At 56.0% G+C, this 19,464-nt stretch overlaps 1 protein-coding gene across 1 annotated transcript in view; it reads left to right on the top strand.

Annotated features, from left to right (window-relative positions):
• The window catches only part of UNC5B (unc-5 netrin receptor B), a gene marked incomplete at its 5' end in the record, with an annotated part of 55,102 nt that overhangs the window by 17,960 nt on the left and 17,678 nt on the right, over positions 1-19,464 (top strand). Inside the window, one exon of the mRNA XM_085305588.1 lies at positions 17,478-17,699. Coding sequence (XP_085161714.1) covers positions 17,478-17,699 — 222 coding nt within the window. The remainder of the gene's footprint in view (positions 1-17,477; positions 17,700-19,464) is intronic.

Genomic DNA, 19,464 nt, shown 5'->3' with positions numbered 1-19,464 from the left:
GCTCCTAGAACTTCCTAGAGAGCTTTGTCCTTAAAGGACAACCCGTGCCCGAAGCAGTCGTGCTGGGACGTGGCAGGGAGCGCGTCCTGTGCCTGCCCTCCCTGGGAGGAGGCTCCGGGGGTACCGGCTGCAGGCTTTTAGGCGGGAGAAGGTGCCGCGTAGCCCTGGCTGCCGAGCGTCTCTGGAAGCAGCCTTGTATTCATTTATCAAAGTGCCTGCAGCTCCCCTTTCAAGCTATAATAACCAGAGCCGAGAGAGTCAATCCATATCTATTTAAAGCGCTTCAATAAATAAAGATACAAAATAAAATCGCTGTGGCCCTGTGCTCTCTTCCTGCTTCTAGGGATTTTATTATTATTTATTTTTTTTCCCCGCCTGTTTGCCGGTTGAGGCATCTGAAAGCAAAGCAGGGAAAGGGCTGGTAATTGTCAGGAATCTCCTGGTCTGCGCGAGCGAAATACAACCCGCCGCGGCCCTGCTCCGCCGCTCGCGGGGGCCAGCGCCAGCTCCTGCGCTACCTGGGCCTCCGAGGAGAAGCAGCCCGGTCTCGGGTGGGGGGTGGCCTCCCCCCTGCCCCTCTTTTGTGTATTGTGCGTGGTGGTGGTGGTGGTGGTGGTGGCGGGGTCTCCGCGCTGCCTTTCCGAGGAGATAAGGATCCTGTCTGGCGCCGGGCTTTGGGACGTGCTCCCTGATTATCAGCAGCCGCCCTGCCAGAGCCCCGGGCGGCAGATAAGGAGAGACGGGGGCGGCTGTCGTCCGTCCTGCCCCGGGAGCCCCGCGGCGGTGCCGCCGTGGCGATCCTTCCTCCCGCCTGCGAGGAGGGGGTTGTTTTCTGCTCCCTGCCCGGCTCTGCCCGAGGCGATGGGACCCCAAAATTCAAAGGGAGCRTGGGATTTGGGGGGTGCAGGGGCTGCGGTGCCTCCCTGCCGGCGGGAGAGCTCCGGGGGYGAAGCCGGAGGGAGTTCTGCCCCCCGCTCCCTTTGGGTGCTGGGGAAGTGGGCAGCGGGTTGTCCCAGCTGGAAGAGGAGCCAGGGCTGCTGCGGGGCGCTGGGGACAGCAAGCAGCTTTCCAGAGCCCTCGTGCCCCCCAAACCTGTCACCACGCTCCTGGGGACTCGCTGGCCCCTGGCTGGGCGGGGGYGGGTAGCGGCTGTGGGAAGCCACGTGTGGTTCCCTAGCATGTCCATAACCAAACCAGCTCCTSTCCGTCCTCCTGCGCGCTGCAGCAGGGCTGGGGTTTCTTCTGGTTTTTGAAAGAGATGATCTCATTTTGGAGTGCCAACTGGCTCCTTAGCTGACCAGGCACTGAAAGCCAACGACTTTGAGATAAACGAGTGGGATCACACTTCCACTGGGATGCTCAGGAACATATGGAGCCTTTAGTTTCCAGTGTGATTTCTCTGAAGTTTCCTGCATTAATATTTAATGGCTTTCCTTGGGGTGAACATTAAAAAGAAATGACCACCACCAAGAAAAAAAAAAAAAAAAAACATCTTCTGGGGAGAGAGAAAGAGAAGAAGAGAAGGGGAGGACAAGCTGAAACGCAATCGTTTTTTATGGCTTCCTGGAACGGCTTGGATGTGGCTTGGGCGGCAGTAGGTCAGGAACAGGAGGAGCGGAGCGCCCCGTGATCGTCTGCCTGCTTGCATCTTTCCCTTTCAGGTCGTAAATATGAAACCACTGCTTGAAAAATAAAAAGCTCGTTAAGCTGTCAGCGGGCTCCCTCTCGGAAGGTCGCAAATGTTCCGCTTAGCAGCAGCTTTTGCTCCTGCTTGGGCTAGTGGGTAAGGTGCTAGTGTCCCCTAAGGGGGCTTGGGGTGGTCACCACTGTGGAGAGGTGTGTGGAGGTTTGGAGAAAGCCAGAGCCCTGGTGGGGAGAGCAGAGCATCTCCTAACTCCAGCAATGGGGGTGATAGCATGGTCTCGCATCCAGTTTGGTGTTCCCTGACTGTTCTTGACCCTTGAGACAGATCTTCTATGTGGACCTCGGTGCATCACCTCTGCACCGCAGGCTTCAGCAAAGCTGCAACGAAACACAAAGTCCACATGAGCTGTATCATGTTGCAGTGCAACAGCTTGGGGCTTGCAGGGTGCTCACTCCCTCCGAACGTGGAGATGAGGCCATGCCACGTCCCTCCTGTCCACTGCTGCCGTTTTCCGTGCAGGACCGGGGAATCCCTGCCAGCTGTGGGCTGTATAGTGATGGCTTTCCGAATAAAGTTTTAATGCCTCTGGATAATAAAAATTTGAAATTAGATTAGTTCTTCCCATTAAAGGTGAGTTGGGATCTCAGGGAGCAAAGGGAAGATGGAGCGTCAATGTGAAGGCATCTCTGAGCGCGTTTGGATTGCAGCCGTGCCAGTAATCCCGAGAGGCAGCCTTCGTCCGCTGCACTGTGCGGCGAGGAGGGCAGGCACCGAAGGCAAGGGCGCAGGTTCCTGCCCTGGCAGCACCTCATTAATTTTATTACAAATAGCTCAGCTCAGCTGCTTGTAACTCGCTGAGGCAGGTATTAGAGACAATTCAAATAAACAGCCAGAGGAGCAGTCGAAAAGAACTCGTGGTTGTGTGACCAGGACCAAAACAGCTAGGACGGACGCAGAGGCAGCGTCAAAAGCAGACTCAGACCAGAAGGAAAAGCATTCCCGCTAAATAATATAAAAAACCTGGGAAAGCCAGCCGTTGTTACCTGTGGACGTTGGACAGCTGCTAGTGGGTGTGATAGCCACGTAGTCCGTCCTGTTGTGGAAAGGATAGCTGTAGTCGAGAAACCACTTTTTGCCGACGAGATACGTTCGGCATGCAGCAGCAGAACGTCCTTCTCGGTGATCTGCTTGTCATTTAGGCCCCTGATGCTTTTTCTCCCTTGGTTACACCATATGCTGAAAATGAAACTGCTCTCACATTAACATCTAATTAGCAGCAGCTCAGAAAGTGTGCCTGTAGCAGGAGCCGAAAGAGAGGGGTGAGAAATTAAAGATGGGAAAGACCTGTTAGATCATCTGGCCTCTCCTTAGGGATTGTTTCTGTAGCGTTTTGTCCAGTCTTGCTCAAGTCTCCAGGGCCATTACCACTTCCCTTGGAGATGATTTCATTGTGTATTGARAGAGGCACAAAACCTTTATAAATGTAAAAGCTTCATACAATTGAGGTAAAAGAAACAGATTGAGTCATTGTATTGTTCTTTGTAATCAGCTTTGCTTTTCATTAATTTCCTCCAGCCCTCCTCCCCAAAGCCCATTTAGGCTGGGATTTTCAGGGACTTGGGGAAACCATACACGTGAGGGCTATTGAAATTTGGTGGGAACTGGGGATCCAGGTCCTGTAAGCTGCCAAGGACAGCCAGACGTGGTGTCCTGATCAGCGCATACTGCGTGAGCCCATAGATGCCAGCGGGGTGGCTGGGGGTCTTGGGTGCGGAGGGGTGTGAGAAGAGAAAATGCCTGCTGGCGTTGCAAATTGGAGATGAGAAAAGATGATGTTGCTGGTGAGGGGCCCTGCTGCTGGGCTGTGTCTGTTCTCCTGGGCTTACGRAGCTCCCGGGGAATGCCGTGCGGTCCCATGGGGCTTGTGGAGTGGCTTTCTGTGGTTGTTTGCTTGGTGAGGTAGTCTCATCCTTCACTGCCTGTGGGGTTTGCTGCAGAAAGGCAGCGTTGGCTGATAGCTCAAGRGTCAACGGGTGCTGTCCTTGCTGCTGGGAGCTTTGGTCAGCAACAACACTGTGACTTTGCAGGGGCTGAATTTGAGGTCATGCAAGGTTTTTGGTGGGTTTCTAAGCAGTATCACGCTCTTGCTTCTGGCCACCTAGATGGCAGCTTCGGATGTGGTGCTGTGAAGCACTTTTGGACTCCGGCTGGTGTAAGCAATGCTTCAGCTGAGTTGCGTTGCTGGAAAGAGATGCCTCTGTCACCCAGCCCTGGAACTGGGGCTCTTGCAGCACATGTGAAAGTTGAGATATRGGTCAAGAGAGGGGAGGAAATGTCTTTTTCTTCCTCGATGCCTTCTTTCGTAGCGTTCGGGCAATGTGCTGGCATTGCCTAGCCACAGAGCCGGGGCTTTTGAGGTCACCACTGTCAGCACGTGAAGGACCGCTGTGCAGGAGGCTTTGAAGTGGCAAACTACACTCCCGACGGGTCGTATCTCCCCTCCTGGTCCCCAGTCCTGGAGGATTCACTGCCTCCAGGGCCTGTTTGCCAGGGAGGGGAGAGGAGAGGACATTGCTTTGCCCTGGAGGTGAGCATGGGGCTGCCAGGCTAAGGGAAATAAAGAGTTTTTCAGTTATTTACTACTGAAATGGAGCAGTCTCCAAACAGGCTGCCAGAACTCAGCGCCTGCTATTTTTCTTTATTGAAAAGGTGTCTTTTTTCCCCTCCTGCTGGATGTGTCCAAACATCTTCAGGAGCCAGTCTGCCCGCTCGCCGGGCCGAATTTAGCTGCGGCGTCACGCGCAGGGGGCTGCTTCGGTGCTCTCGCCGCCTCCGAGAGCGGGGCCGGACTTGGCTGGGCAGCTGTTCGCTGCYGTAGCGTTTTAATTTAGCCATTTTTAAAGATGACAAGGGATAGCGCGGGAAGGTTACGACAAGGGGAGGGGAGCGAGCGATCGCGGGCTCGGCAGCGCCGCTGCCCGTGCGCGTCCGCGTGCCGATCGGAAAGGAGCAGCAGGGCGCCAGATGTTCGGCAGCCCGCGAGCGGCACTCGCGGTTTGACACCTGTTTGCTCCGACGTGGCTTCGGCGGGGAGGGCGAGCTGCCTTTCATCCTCCCCGTCGGAAAACGCAAGCCGCTAATCCCAGGCCTTTCCAGGGAGCGAACGGAAAGTGCCTCCCTCTCCCAGCGTGGGGAGCCTGGAGGAGACGGCCGGGAGGAGCGGGATGTGCTCTGGGTGCGCTGCGGAGCTGCCTTTATATTCCCGGGGTGGAAAACCAGGGCTGAAATTGTGCCGATGGGTGAAGAAGCCCCCACGTCCCCCCGCTTCCCCGGGGGCTGGCGCAGGGATGGGGTCGGACGAGGCATCTCTGCTGCTCTTCTGGAAAGCGGGGAGCGGGTACCCTGAGCGTCCCGGCTGGGCTCTCGGCTTGCGGGACAGCAAAGGCCAGATGTTTCCCAGATGTTTCTCACTTCCTGTCTGGCTCCTCCGCATTTAGCTCTTTATGTACTTGTTTGTTTTGGACGACAAACAAAATAAGAAAGGTTTTTCTAACCCCGTTCCCACGAGGCTGCAAGCTCAGGATACAGTCGGAGAGCTATTCACTATTGTCTGGGTACGTCTCCGGGCCCGCCGCCGCGGCCCCGCGCACGCACGGGCTCACGCGCGGCCGTTGTTAAAACGGGGCTTTCGGGTTGTTTTTTTTTTTCCCACGTGACGTCTTTTCTCAACGGGCCACCGGGCGTTTTTTCCTCCGCGACCTCTGCCAGCGCTCGGCGAAGCGGTGGGAATATCCCCGGCCGGGAGCCGGAGGAGGAAGCCTCGGCCGTGCAGCTCCGGGCCGCCCGCGCGGGAGCCGCCGTGCCGGCGGCGCCTTCCCGTACGCCCGGGGCCGGGGAAGCTCGTCGCGGGGCAGCGCGGGTCGGCGGCTCGCGAAGGTTTCCGCCCCGATATGCAAGGGGACACTGTCGGCTCGCTAGTAGGGGGAGGACAAAAATAAATAAACTGTCTAAAAATATTGCGAGACAACGTTGTGGCATGACAGGAAGTCCCTGAGATCCCTGTAACCAAAGTAGTGGGAAAAAAAAAAAAAAAAAAGATGTAATGTCTTTCTCTCCCAGGAACTGGAGCAGAACTCGGCCTGCTGCTTGGCTGGCTTGTTCAAATGCTTCCCTGCAATTTTTGCTTTTCTTTCAGGGCTTCGAGTTTAAAAGATGCCTGGCTAAGGCGGGGAGGAAAACAAAACTGAGCTGACGGTGTGCCTTTAAAACGCGTACAGTTGGCTGTTCCTGGTCTGATCTCACTTCGTTTTTCTCTGCCTACGGGGTTAAGGCCCCTTTGCCTCTTCTCTCTCTCTCCCTTAATTGCCTGTTAAATAATTTAAATATTTAGGACTAAAGGGCTTCAATTATCCATTAATTTACATTAGTAATTTATATATGGGGCTGAATGGACACGCTGTTAGTGTGATGGGTCCCTGCGGACAGGCAGAAGCCAGGCTGCAGCGCGTTTTCCTGGAACTGGAGCCGCTTCTTTACACCTCCCAGCCGGCTCCTTCGACGGCCGGGAGCAGGCTGGCTGGGCACGCGGGCGCTCAGCGCGCCGGGCGGCCGTGGGGCCCCCTGCGCGGGCACCCGTGGGTGCAAAGGCAGCGGGCGCGCCCGCCCGCGCCGCTGCTGCCGAGCGCTCGGTGCGGTCGGGTTTCCCAGCCCCCCGGCTCAGTGCTTTGCAGGTCCCCCATCGCTCTCCAGGCAGTGGGGGAGCCCGAGGAAGAATATTTATAGTCTGATGAATGTTGAATCACGGCGTGAGTATGAACCTCCTTGGGAGCCGTTTGCTTGGTTTTGATACAGCATGTTTTTTTTTTTTTTTTTTTTTTTTTGCTGCTGTGGTTACGAGAGCCTGGGACTGCCCGGTGCAATTTGTGCACCGTGCGGAGCACACTTAAATATCCCCTTCTTACCCGGCCGCAGCAGCACCACCTTCAATGGCTTCTTGCTTACGCTTAGCACTAGGCTTGAGAGTAAACTCGGGCTTTAAACTCTGCCAGAGAGACTGTATCCCTGGTTGGTTCTGTGTTTTATTCTTGATAATTACATTGCAGTGGTACTGAGGAATCCTGGTTCCAGATCCCTGCAGACACAGGGCAACAAAGGAGCTGAACAGGAAGGTCTCCTGAAAAGCTTGTCTGTCTAGGAGTAAGCAGGGCGCTGCGGAAAGGTGTTGGAAGATTATCAGTCCCTGGGGGGTTAATGTTTGGTAAAAGTCATTAAACTTGGAGAAGCCAAGGGCTTTGCTCCTAGGCGGTGTGGCCTAGGAGTGCCAGCATGCAGAAATGGGCATTTCTTCCATTATTCTCCAGATGATTTTACATCCTGGGTTGCTGCTAGGATCTGAAGAGGAGGGATCTTGCAGCTGCTTGCCAAAGAGCTGTTCTAGCCCGCAGTACTGTGTTAGCACCTCTGGTAGCTCTCGCGAGGCTGGTGAGAGCTCCTCGGCAGTCCTGGCGGACAGGAGGAGGGTGTCTCAGGTAGCTTCTCCGGCCCGGTACTGCTGCATCGACTTGGCTCTCTGCACTGGGAATCGGGAGGTAGGACGTGCTTCCTCCGGGAGCAAACAGTATCTCTGTGCCCGGATGTAAGCAGGACTTTAAATGTTTCTAATGGGCTCTCTGGGAGAAAAGGACAGACTTGTAGGAAAGTGTTTCTGCTAAACCCAGATGCTCACAGTTTGGCTCTTTGCTCTTAGGTGATGCTCTGGGGGTGGGAAAGAAGGGGAGGTGTCCCATCCACCATCCATCCCGGCAGAACCTCTGATTCGGTGGGACCTTGGCTATCGAGTGCTGAAGGTCGTTTTTCTTACCCGGAAGTAGGACTCCACGTGGCCGTTCTGCAAGGTGCGTGGAAGGGGCCTCAAGGTGGGCTTGAAGCACGGCAGGCAGCAGAGTGCCATGCAGCGCTTGGCGCTGTGACGTCCTGTAGCAAGCAGAGGGTTAATTTCCTGGGCTCGGCACAGATTTGCAGGGCTCCTCCGTGGCAGAGGGTTTCTGCGGCTAAGCCTCTCTGCCACAGACTACGGCCCAGCCGTGTGTCCTGCCGGCCACCCTTTGCGTGGGTGCCATGGAGAAGCTTGTCTCCTTGGAAGCAGTTCTGAGCTGGCAGGTGGCCTCGTATTTAGTCTTAAGGGCTGATGTCCCCTCAGCAATGACAGCTGGCCCTGGTCTCCCAAGGCCTGCAGCCCAGCTGTCCAACCGAGACTGCCTCCTGCAGGCACCGTGCCGGCTTTTGTGCCAGGCTGGCTGAGAAACTCCAGTTCCCCTGCCCAGCATCCATCCCCAGCCACTCACGAAAGCCTGCACAGATGCCAGCTGTTCCGGGCAAGAAGATAACCAGGCAAGGCATCCTTGGCACTTGTAGCACTCCTTCTTTGCTTTTTCACCTGGGTGCTTTCCAGCGAACTCTTGGACTGGATCTGGGTGACACACACCTTGTCTTCCTCCCCTTCTGGGCAGGCTTTTAGATCTCCTCCCGTGTTCAGCGGAGGGAATCCGTCAGGGATTGAGAAACAGGGGAAGTCCCTTTACGGATCATGCTGTCAGACTGATGGGGAAAACAGCCGTGGAGCAGAAATTCTTGTGCCGGCAAGCCCGGGGCCGCGGCTGCCGGGAGTCAGGCCGCGGTGCGGGCGACGCTCCCTTGGTGGGGGCGAGCAGTACCCAGTGCCACACGAGCTACTTGCTTGTCTGCGTAAATTCAGAAATACCGGCTGGAGGCCTTGCAGGACTCTCAGGTGCTCGTAAGCAGGTTGATTGCCACCAGCATGTCTTTCCGAAGGTCTTGGACGCCATTGTGCAATTGGTAGCTGCGGTGGCTGGTTCACTCTCTCGGGCCCGTGGCACCTCCGTGGCTCTTGCCGAGGGTGTGCCACCAGCCCCTCCGCATCTCCACAGAAGCCGAGGAGGCAGGTCAACCTGTTTGGCGAGAGCGCGGGGAGCCTGTGCTGGGAGCACCCATGCGTCCTAGCCACCCAGACCCAAAGAGTGGCCTCTGGCATTAAGGAAAGGTCTAGTGACTGCTGACTAGTAGCAATGTGGTGGAATAGCCTGTGCTGCTAGCCTTACGGGGTTCGGAGAAGAAACGCGGTTGTGAGCATTTTGAACTGGATGTTGGACGTTAGATATTGCTGCTGATAAAGTAGCTGAAGCTGCTTTAGCTGAGGTATCTGGGAGAAGTGGTGGGTGGTCGCCCTTCTGGTGGATGGTCATTTCAGTGTGAACGTTTTTAATTGCCTCTCTCCATACTTTGGTTCCACCAAGGACCTCTCACGATGCACTACAGAAAACGCAGCATCTCCCCTTCCTTCCCTGCCAGCCGGCCTGACTCCTCCAGTTTTGCTTAATGAATTATAATTAAGAGCTGCTGGGAAGGGCACAGCAGGAACCACGGGGATGGAAGCAGAAATCATGGCCACGTGTCAGGATGAGTTTGTCATTAGGTTCCTTTCTCGTGGCGGTGCGGTTATCGGTTGTCGTTTCGACTCTGTGGTCCAGGTAGGATGAAAGGGGGGTGATTTACTGAGTACGCTTCAGGTAAGCACAAGTTCAAGCCAGGTTTCGTTGAGTGGATAGTTCTGAAGTAACTCCCAGCACATTAAATGACAAAGACGTCTTTCTGCAGGCTCTGACCTGCAGAGTTACTCTGCTTTTTGCCAGCAAGACCAGGGCAAGAGGCAGAGGACGTGTGAGCGTTGTGGCCGGGCAGGTGAGTGAGCGTTTGCTGGCGAGCTGCTTTCCAGCCGTTTGGCTGATGTGGCAGCATCCTGCCTGGGAGGTCACGGTCGCCCCTGCAGGGACGGTCGGCGCAGAGGAGCAGAGAGGAGAGCGTCCTTGGGTTTGTCCCCGCACGTCTGGGCTGCGCTTGCCGGCCTGGCTGAAGGTGGACAGGTTGCCCTTCCTTCAGTCTTGTCTCTATTAATTAACTACATGTGAAGGGCACTGGAGCCACGAGGGGAGAGGAACCGGCTCGCTCCCGCTTCCGCGGCCAGCTGAGCGCAGAGGAGCGGGGGCCCAGCTGCTGGAGGACGCGGCGAGGACGTAGCCGGCCTCCCTTCCGCAAGGCGGGTGGGTGCGGAGAGGGCAGGAGCGCGCCCTTGCTCTGGGCGAGGATGGCCCAGGTTGCTCTCCGCAGGGCGCGAGGAGCTCCCTGCAGCCACCCTAAGTACCCCTCCGGATCAGAGGTCGCGTGATGACTCTGATTACCTGCAGCAGGGCCTTACTTAAAGCAATTAGCGCAAATCACTTATGGAAATGCAGCCGCTCGGGGACTGAGAGCCGAGAAGGACGGGACTGAGGGGGCACTGTGCTTGCTTTCTCCTTTTTCCTGCGCCAAGCTTTTGCTGCTCAGTATGCGTGATCCTTTGCCCTTTCTCTCTTGAGACCTGTTTGGATGAAGCCTGGTGGATGCTCAAGGAGAGACAATAATGGAGGTATTCGTTTCTCCTGCCATGTGTGCTGTTGGTGGTGTCTCTGAGCAGCTAAGCCCTGCAAGAGCCATTTCACTGCTACTCCAGCTAAGGATGTGTCTTGGGTGTCCTGCATCCCTCCAGCCTTGTCCTACCTGTGCTGAAATTTTTAGTTCAGAGATGCTTAGAAAATCCCTCCACTGAGAGCAGCACAGAAACCTCCACTGGGAGGTTCTGACAGTGATGCAACATATGGTAATGCTGAAGGAAGGAGATGAGAAACATCCCGCGTCACTAGGCTCCTCTACCTAAGGTTATAACGGCCCTTTAAAGTCGGAGAACAGTGTCCCGATCCTCGGAGAGCTGATGCCTTATTGCAGTGATTGCTTTGGTTCGTACCTCTACATGCACTTCTTTTCCCAGTCTCCATCTTTTTAGCCAGCAGCTGCATCCAGACGGAGGGAGAGATGGGTCTGTGTAAATGAAGGTTGCTTTTTGTACGGTGGCTTTCTCACAACAGGATTTCCAAGTTGAAATTAGCTGCCTCCAGTGAGCTAGGAGTAGCCCGTCTCCTTTCTGCATGGACAGGAGGTGGAGAGTGGCGGTTTCACAGCCTGGAGCTGGAGCTGGCTGATGCTGAAGATTGCTTCTGTGTCCACAGTGCCTCAGGACTGGGAGTGTGTGATATCCACAAGGATATAAGAGCACCTGTGTAGGATCTGATGCAAGGTTTAGTTAGCCCGGTGTCCTGTCTCTTCTAGGCATCTGCTTCAGGCTAATGTTGAAGAGCAAAAGAGTGGGGTAGGCATTTGTGGGAATTTCCCTAAGTGCTCTCCCAGCCTCCACCCATTTGCAGCTGGGGGACTTGCTGAGCCGGATGTGGCTTCTGTGTATGTGGTAGCCGCCAATGGATTTCTCTTCCTTGAAATTGTCCACTCTACCCTTGAGCCACGTAAAATGTTCCTCCAGTGGCGAGGAGTTGGCCTCTAAATTGCACGCCATGAGAGGAACCACCTCCGCTGCCTGCTTTCCGTTCTCCCTCCAGCTGAATTGTTTTCTGTACTTACTGCAGGTGGTCAGGGCATCAGGGTGGGATCCAGGGGGGCTTCCTCTGCCCTCAGCCTACTGGAGAGGACTCAGCAGGTGCTCTGTATTTGCCACTGTACAGTTCTTGCATTCGGAATCTGAATTGCATGGTGCCAAGTGGGACGTTGCGAGGCCAGCATGGCCTTGCAGACGGTCCGGCTGTAACTGGGGCTCTCCCTTAACCGCTGGCTGGCCTCTGAGAGTGCCCCGTGTTGTGCGTTGTGGCTTTGGGGACGGGGCAGTACACGCGCGTCTCCTCGTCCTCACGCCCCCGATGTCCTGCGTGCTGTTAGGCGTCGTGAGATGGAAGGTGTTCTCAGGGATGCCGGGTAACCTTGGCGCTCGAGGTTTTATCTGTGGTGTTGATGTGGATGAGAGCCAGAGCTTGTGTTTCAGCTTCTCAAGCGTGCCACCTGTGGTGGTGGAGCTGACAGAAGTGGTCAGAGGCACCACCTGCTTCACGTGCCCAAAGTTGTATGTCCTACCACAGAGCTCCAGGCAGGCAAATGTCCTCTGCACTTTCATGCCCAGGAAGCAATGCCGTGCCTCCTCGGCACCGCTCCGGGCTGGGCAACTCTTCTGCAACTTCTCCTGCCCCTAGGGCATCAGCGGGTAGGAAGGTCCCCACCTGCCACGTGTCCCTCTAGCCTTGCATCAGCCCCCAGCGCCTTGGCCGCCGGGGTGCTGCGGTCGTTCCCAGCTCGGGCAGGTGCCCTCGGCAGTATTGCTCGCTGGGCCAAACCTGCCCCCAGATTTTCCGTGGGGGCCGGTGTGCCTGGGAACAAAAGGAGGAAGAAGAAACTCGGCGCTGTAGGAACCCGGGCGCTGCGGGGAGAAGAAAAGGTGGAAGGATTGGAAGGGCTCGCTTTCTATAGAAAGGCTCCGCAAACAAATCCTAAAAGGAGGGAGCTGTCAAAAGGTGGAAGTGCTCAATGGTGAGACAGGAAGAAACGGGTGTGAGAGCTTGTAAACCTCGCTCCGTCGCCAGCAGGTTGCACGTGTCCTTCCGAGCCGGGAGCAACAGGGAATCATTTGGAAAATCACCGGTGAAAACTTCCCACTTGTGTTTCCAAACCGCTGGGCACCAACCCGGATCGGGTTGGCAGCAGGGAGACCGCTGCACGAGCCCCTTCAGCTCTTTAAAAAAAATTTATATTTTCCCTAGGTTTAATCCAATTCCAGTTTTTCCCCCCCTATCTCTGTAATAGCAGGTGAAAAACGCTGGAAGCCCAGCTGCTCCGGGTTGAGAGGAGAAGGAATAAAAATAACCAGGGTCGTTTACAAATGGCCTACGAACGGGCAGGGGCACGCGGGTGCGGGCGCGTGCCGGGGACGCTCGCTCCGTCTCCGGCCGGCCCCTGGCTGCACCCGTGACCGATGCTTTTGTGCGTCCCCACAAAGAGGAACGAGCCGGGCGCGGAGCGGTCCCGCGCGGAGCGCGTCGCCGTTTAGCCTGAATCCTCGTTTTGTTCCGAATGTCAATAGGGTTTTTTTATTTTTATTTATTATTCTTCTTTTTTCTCTAAGCCGGAGGCTTTCTGATTATTTTCCCCTTTAGTGAGGGGCAGGGCGAGGATAAAATGCTGAAGGAGGAGGAAGGAGGGAAAAAAATCCTAATATTTGGTATTCAAAATCAGCAGGGATTATTTCTTTTATTTTTTTTCACCCTTAAACCTCTTTCTGTCCCACTTCCCCCTCCTCCTTATTTTCTCTCTGTTTGTCCCCCGTTGTCACTGTAAAATGAGAAGGGAAGAAAAGGGCAGAGAAAGGACAACGAAAAAATATTTTCAGCCTTTGTGGGTTTATTTATTTATTTTTTTTCCCCCTCTCTGATCGTAGCAACAAATCTGGAAGATTAAGGGCGGCTTTAAAGATTGTTTAATAAAGGGGTCTTAATCAGCGCTGCTCGTGATGGGCCTCCGCCAGCTGAACTTCTGCGTAGCGGGGAGCTTGGGGCATCGCCTGAGCTTCCCCCCCCACACACCGTTTTCCCTTTTTTGATTTTTTGAGGGCTTTGGGTTTTTTGGGTTTTTTGGAGGTTTTTTTTGGTTTTTTTTTTGGAGGAGCATCAGTGTTGCACCAGGCACCTTGCACTCCCGAGTTTCCCGGGGGGCTCTCGGCGCGGCTCTCTGCCTCGCTCCTTTGCAAAGGGCCCCCCCAGCCCCTCGCCACCCCCCCGCCACCACCCCCGGGGCCGTGCGCAGGTGCCGAGGAGAGATCTCGTCCTGCGCTTGGCTCGCTGCGTTTTGAATGATAATTAATAGTTCTTGGGACTTTCTGGCGTTAAGTGGGGCAACAAGTCCCTGCTTGTGCACCGGTTTTCCTCTCGTCTCTCCCTCCCTCCCTCCCTATCTCTCTCGTTGCAATTATTATTCTTTCCGCGACGGAAACGCAGCACGCTCCGTACATGTGAATAAACAGCGCGTTAGCACGTTATCTACTGCTCTTTTTTTTTATTTTCCTTTTATGAGCCCAAGCAAATAAATAAAGTCCGTATAATTATTATATCCATTCAAAATAATGTTGGTGCTCAGTAAACAGAACAAACTATACAAGAGTAGCACAACAATGGAATTAAAATAGCACAAAGGAAAGTGTCTGTGCCCATAACAAGAAGCAGCTCTAGATGAAATTTTGAGATAGTTTTCAAACATAACTGCTTCCCCGAAGGAAATGTATAAAACAGCACAAAAGAATCCGGCACAATAGAGTGCAACAAGGATTTGCTACATAATTCCTCCTCCTTTTTCTGTGTTTTTCTCGTTTTTTTTCCGATTCCCCTCTCCCTGGGTGTTTATGGGGAGTCGCAAGTTTTGCACGTAGATTCACGAGGCTCGCAGATAGGCTCCGGTAAAACCAGAAATAAGGAACAATTTGCTCCAATCTGCGGGCGGCGTGCTATAAATCTGTGTAATGAAAAATGAACAGGTTCGCACCAGAAGGAATCTCATCTGTTTACACTTCTCGGTAGGTTTCTCCTTTGATTATCATAATCATAAAGATAAACAAAAGAGTAGTGCCTCCATAAATACCCAAGCGTAGCACGTAATAAACAGCATAAATCTGTCTCCTGCCGCCTGGGCGCGAGGCAAGGTGCCGGCCGGCGCCTCGGGCTCTCTGCTCCGCGGGCGCCGGCGGTTTGTGCGTGGGGACCCGGTGCCGCCCCGGGCGGCGGGTGCGGCGGGGATCCCCTCGGGCGGTCGGGGTGCTCCCCTAACCCTGCAAGTGTTTGGAGGGATGACAGCGGCTGGGGGGAGGATTTGAACGCTCCCCAGCGGAGCCCTGCGCGGCGCCGCGGGGGCGAGCGCTGCAGCAGCGAGCGGACGGCCGCCGGCGCCGCTTGCTCCTCTGCCCGGCCCGCGCGGCGGGTCTTTTTTTGGGTAGCGCCGAGAGTGGTTTTGCAGCGCTCGAGCTCTCCGTCCCGGCCCCTCCTCCTGCGAGGCGGCAGCAGCGGCAGCCTTCGGGGCTGTCCATCCCCGCGCAAGTGGAGAGCGCTGGCTGCGAACATCTGCAGCTGCCTCGCCGGGGAGCAGATGCCGCGGATAATCCCGCTCGGACCCATCAGATTAAAACGCGCGCCGAGGGCACGGGGGAAGAGTTGTCTGGCGGGGGAAGAAGTCGTCGGTGGCCGCTGCCCTCCTCCCTTTTTCCATCCCGCTGCTCCTGGCCGGGTTTGGCCCCGTGCATCCGGCACGGTGCAACCCGCTGTCCTGCCTCTCCTCCCCCAAATCCCCGTTCGCTCCCCGTGGTGGTGGTGATGTGCCGGCAGCAAAACGTGCCTTAAACAAGGCCTTGCACGTAGCCGGGTGGCAAAGAGCAGGTATTTAATGGGGAGTGAAAAAGCCCTGGCGCTCGGTGGACCCTGCGCCGTGGCCGAGCGCGGTCCGTCAGGCTGCGGTTTGCGGCGATGCCTGCGGGCTGCTGACTGGCATCGCGCTCTAAAGCCGAATAACGCAGAACTCAGGGACAGGAACAACCTGGGACTTCCAAAAAAAAAAAATAAAAATAAAGGCACATGGGAAACAGGCTCCCACTTGCTACAGAAACGTCGTCGGGAGAGAGCAGATGGGAACCCCCCGTAGACGTGTGCCGGCGGTATTGCGATTACAGCCAGGGCCGCACGCTCTGCAATATTTATTAGTTTGTCACTTCCAGTTTTATTGCCTGCCTGATCGCGGCACTGTAGGTTCGCGGCGCGCGCGCCCGGGTTTTTCCCCGTCTTTGCACACGAAGGTGCCCCTCTTGCCCGCACAGGGCTCCTGTCCCTTTTTCCACCCAGCCCAGGTGCCCACCGTCTCCTTCGCCCCGGTCCTCCCGACCCCGTGCCCGGATGCTCCTGCAGCTCGTTCGAGTGCCCGTGCTCGCACGAGAACCAAACTTGGTCGGTAGCTTCGGGCCTGCGTGGCAGCTCTGGCCCGGGCTGATATATCTTTGAGCACTTAGAGTCTTTGCACTTCCCCGCAGCGGTGCCTGGGAGGAGCTGGAGGTTACCGGGGCCGGGGCGGCAGCGGCTGGAGGGCAGCGCTGCCAGGCGCGCTTTAAGGCACTAATGGATTTCTAATGTTTACATTCCTTCCATACGAACCCGCTTTATAAATGATCCCGGCGTTAAGAGTCGTGAAACGAAGCCGTGAAAGCAGCCCACGGCTCCGGCGGAGCGCGGGAACGGCCCTCGTCCCATGCACGCCTCCGCGGGGAGGAAGAGGAGGGCGGCCCGGCGCTGGCAGGCAGCGGGGCTGGTTCTCTTCCAGGGCTAATTCCACCTCGTTTGGGAAAAGCGACGGGCCAGATGAGCCCCCGGCGCTGTGGACTACCTGCTCCCTGCAGCTACCTGCTCTGGGAGCTTTTCACCACTCGGTGTTTCCTGCGTCCATGGAGGAAAGCAGTGCCGAAACACCGCAGAGCCGGCACCGGTTCTCAGCGAGTTTGGCATCCCGCTTGGAAGGAAATGCAGTGCGGGAACGCGGAGTATCATTTAGGAATAATTTAGGAGGGATTTTCACCCAAGCCCTAGAGTTAAGTTTTGCTGGCTGCCTCCCTTGCCAGCCTGTTTGATTATCTTCAGCCAGTCGCCTTTGCCAGGAAATTTGGGGTTGTGGCATCAAAGCAGTTTTTAAGAAAACAAACAAAACAACAACAAATTGGTAGGATGCAAAATTGAGTAGTAAATGAAGGAAAAAACAAACAAACAAAAAAAACAGAGCTGAGACTGCAGCACGTTGCAGCACCTTGCTTGCATCCTCCCCTCCTGCCTGGCCATGGTTTCAGGTACCGTCCACCTGGCACTGGAGTTGGGGCAGAAGCCTAAAACCGCCCGCCGGGAGGGTATTGTACCTCCTAATTGCCCCGTGTCCTGGTGCAATTGGTAGAGTGCTGAGAAAATTACAGACCTGCAAATGAAATCAGGGAGGAAACGGCCAGCAGCAGCCACGGAGAGGTGGGGAAAAGCCAGAAAGAGAGAGAGAAATTAGCCCCCAGTTTAATTCATTGTTTCCAAAAGAGCAGTTAATGGATTATGACAAATGTCCTACTGCTCTCCCTTAGTGCTGTGTTAAATGGAAATGGAAAGTCAATTTTCCTAAATGGATTTTAAACGACTGACCTCGTGTGTTTTTTCACTCGCTGATTTTTGCTCAGGAGGCAGCTTGGTCATCTTGTCTTCTTGGCGCGTTCGGGGCGGCGGGTTTTTCTTTCGCCCTTATGTCCCACGCGACTTCCCCAATTCTCGGCTGCCCTTTGGGCGGCACCGCTCTTTTGCCGAGGGTGACGAGGGGAGCGGGCTCATTTCTTCCTTGCCGGTTCCGGAGATTTTATCGCTGGGCCGGCGGTATTTACTGTTTTGCGCCCGGAGCTGAGGAGCACAGCTTTCGCTGGGGGAGAGCAGAGGAGAAGAGGCTCATAACTCTTCTGGGTGCAGAACCTCAAAATGTGACTTGACTGCTAGCTAGATGCCCAAGAGCAACAGGTCAAGCAGAAGCAGCCCGTTTGCGTGTGCATCCCAAAATGGGCTGCCGAACCCCCTCCCGAGCCCTCAAGCGGTGCTGTGATCTGAGCGCAAGATGAAGAGTGCTGGCTGGGCTTGCAACGGGGGGATCCAAAGAGCAGCTCGGTCAGCAAGGGAGAGGTGTGTGATTTATGGTGCGGCCGCGGTCTGCCTCCCCAGCACCGGCCTTGCCGGCGCTTTGCTCGGATGCTGCCCGTGCGTTCCTCGAGCTCGTGAAAGAAGCCGGTGGTGGGACGTGGTGGCAGGAGCTGACAGCGTGTCCCGCTTCTCTCCTTTCCCCGCAGGGCTGGAGTACAGCGACGTGCTCCCCGACTCCTTCCCCTCGGCGCCGGCGGAGACCCTCCCGCACTTCCTGCTGGAGCCGCAGGACGCCTACATCGTGAAGAACAAGCCCGTGGAGCTCGTCTGCCGCGCCAACCCCGCCACGCAGATCTACTTCAAGTGCAACGGCGAGTGGGTCAACCAGAACGACCACGTCACGAAGGAGAGCCTGGACGAGGTCACCGGTGAGCAACGCCCCCATCGGCCGCTCTACCGTCCCAGGGCTTCACCCTCCCGCTCGCCCTCGCTCTGCCGCCCTTCGGCTCATCTCAGCCCATATCCGTCCCCCGGGCTCGTTTGTTGTCCTCCATCACCCACTAGCCCAGCTCAATATTTGCTCCTTTCTAGGCTCATTTCTTCTGTCGCGCATCTACGTTGGAGATTATTTTCCTCCAGCTAGACAAATGGGGCTCTTGGTTATTTATTTTTAGCATTTTCTGGCCACGCTTCTGATCTCCTGAGGTTGCTTGGCCTCGGTGGGCGCAGAGCCGCTCTCCGGTCGCGCGGAGGAGCAGCCTGAAGCCCTCCCTGCAGGGCGCAGGGGTGGCTGCCGAGAGCCTAACAGCAAACTCGGAGAGGAAGTGACCCTGTGACTTCTTCTGATGCCGTTTGGCAGCAGGCAGCTTCCCTTCGCTCGTGGCGGGTGAAGCCTTGGGCTGCTGGGCCCCCCGGGCCCCCCGAGCTTGCTGCGAGCCCTTGATCCGATTTCAGCCCTGCGGTCCTCTCCTCTCCCGGGCTCCCTCGGCGTGCCGATCGCCCTCTCCGGCTGGACTGCCACCCGCGGGCGATAGGTTTGCTTCTCTGAGCAACCTCTCGCCGAGCCCGAGCTCGAACACCGTCGCTCTGGGGCGAAGCAGGTGCCAATTAGTGACGTATGGCGGTGCTGGGTCAAGCCAACGGCTCGTGTAGCTGGTGTCCAGCAGGAGCGTTGCTTAGGGGAAGAGTGTTAGAGCAGGATGAAGATAGTGCTGTGCCCCCTGTAGCACCCTCCCGGCTGTCTGTAATCCATGATTCAGGGACGGCTTGATCCGGAGGCAGTATCCTAGCGGTGTAGGGCTCATTTATGCTCCAGGATGCAACTCGCGATGAACCAAACGGGCCAGGCAAAACATCTCGTAAAGGGAGCAGGAGGCCTCTCGGCCGTTCCGGTCCACCCGGCGCTTGCCCTGTCCTCGGAGGGAATTTCAAGCTGGACTCATCCGCTATCGACGGTTCTTCAGAGCGTCGCTGCGGGCCGGCGTGTCTCCCCGCAGACCGTGGTCTTCGCTTGCAGACCGTGCGGCAGCAATTAGGCGAGGCAGCCGTGTCTGCACGCTTCATTCGGACTTAAAAGATTACGCTGCTGCTATCAGTGAAAAGCCGACAATAACTTCGGCGCAGAGGTGATACCGTGCATATAAAAATATGCAGAGCTGGGCATATCTGCCCGGCAGCTACCCTGAGAAAGGCAGCTGGAACCAAAACGGTTTGCTGTGCTAAAAATCTGCATTTGCAGTGTCTGCTCTGCATCGGAGCTGCTGCGAAGGGCGCAGGGGAGAGACGGCCACGAAGCGACGGATTAGCGTAGTTAGGCGTTCGCGTCTTTTAAGTGTCCCCAGTTCAAAGCTGGGGAAAAGGGGCCTTTAAAAAATGACTTTTTAGATGACGTGTCTTGAATAAAACACGCTCTGTAATGCTCTGACTGCATCCGATCCACAACACTTCATGTGGAAGAAAGCAAAATTAGGCCAAGTCAGAGAGAATAAACGCGGCCGGCTGAGCGGGGCTGGCGTGTAAAAGCAGCCATGTTTGGAGGTGCGTGAGCTGTTTGAGCAGTCGCTCCCATGATCCGTAAGTTCGTCCCGCGATTCTGGAGAGAGCGGCTTCGCCTCCCCTGCTTAGCCGCGGAGCAGAGCGGCCTTCCCGTGCCTGGCCAGACCTCCCGAGCAGGCCTTTCCAAGGAGGCCGGTG

The sequence above is a fragment of the Rhea americana genome, unplaced genomic scaffold (genome assembly GCF_003343005.1).
Source record: "Rhea americana isolate MKP2758 unplaced genomic scaffold, rheAme1 scaffold_222, whole genome shotgun sequence".
NCBI lineage: Eukaryota > Metazoa > Chordata > Aves > Rheiformes > Rheidae > Rhea > Rhea americana.
The sequence above is the reverse complement of the archived record's forward strand: the minus strand, read 5'-3'. Positions and strand labels throughout refer to the sequence as shown.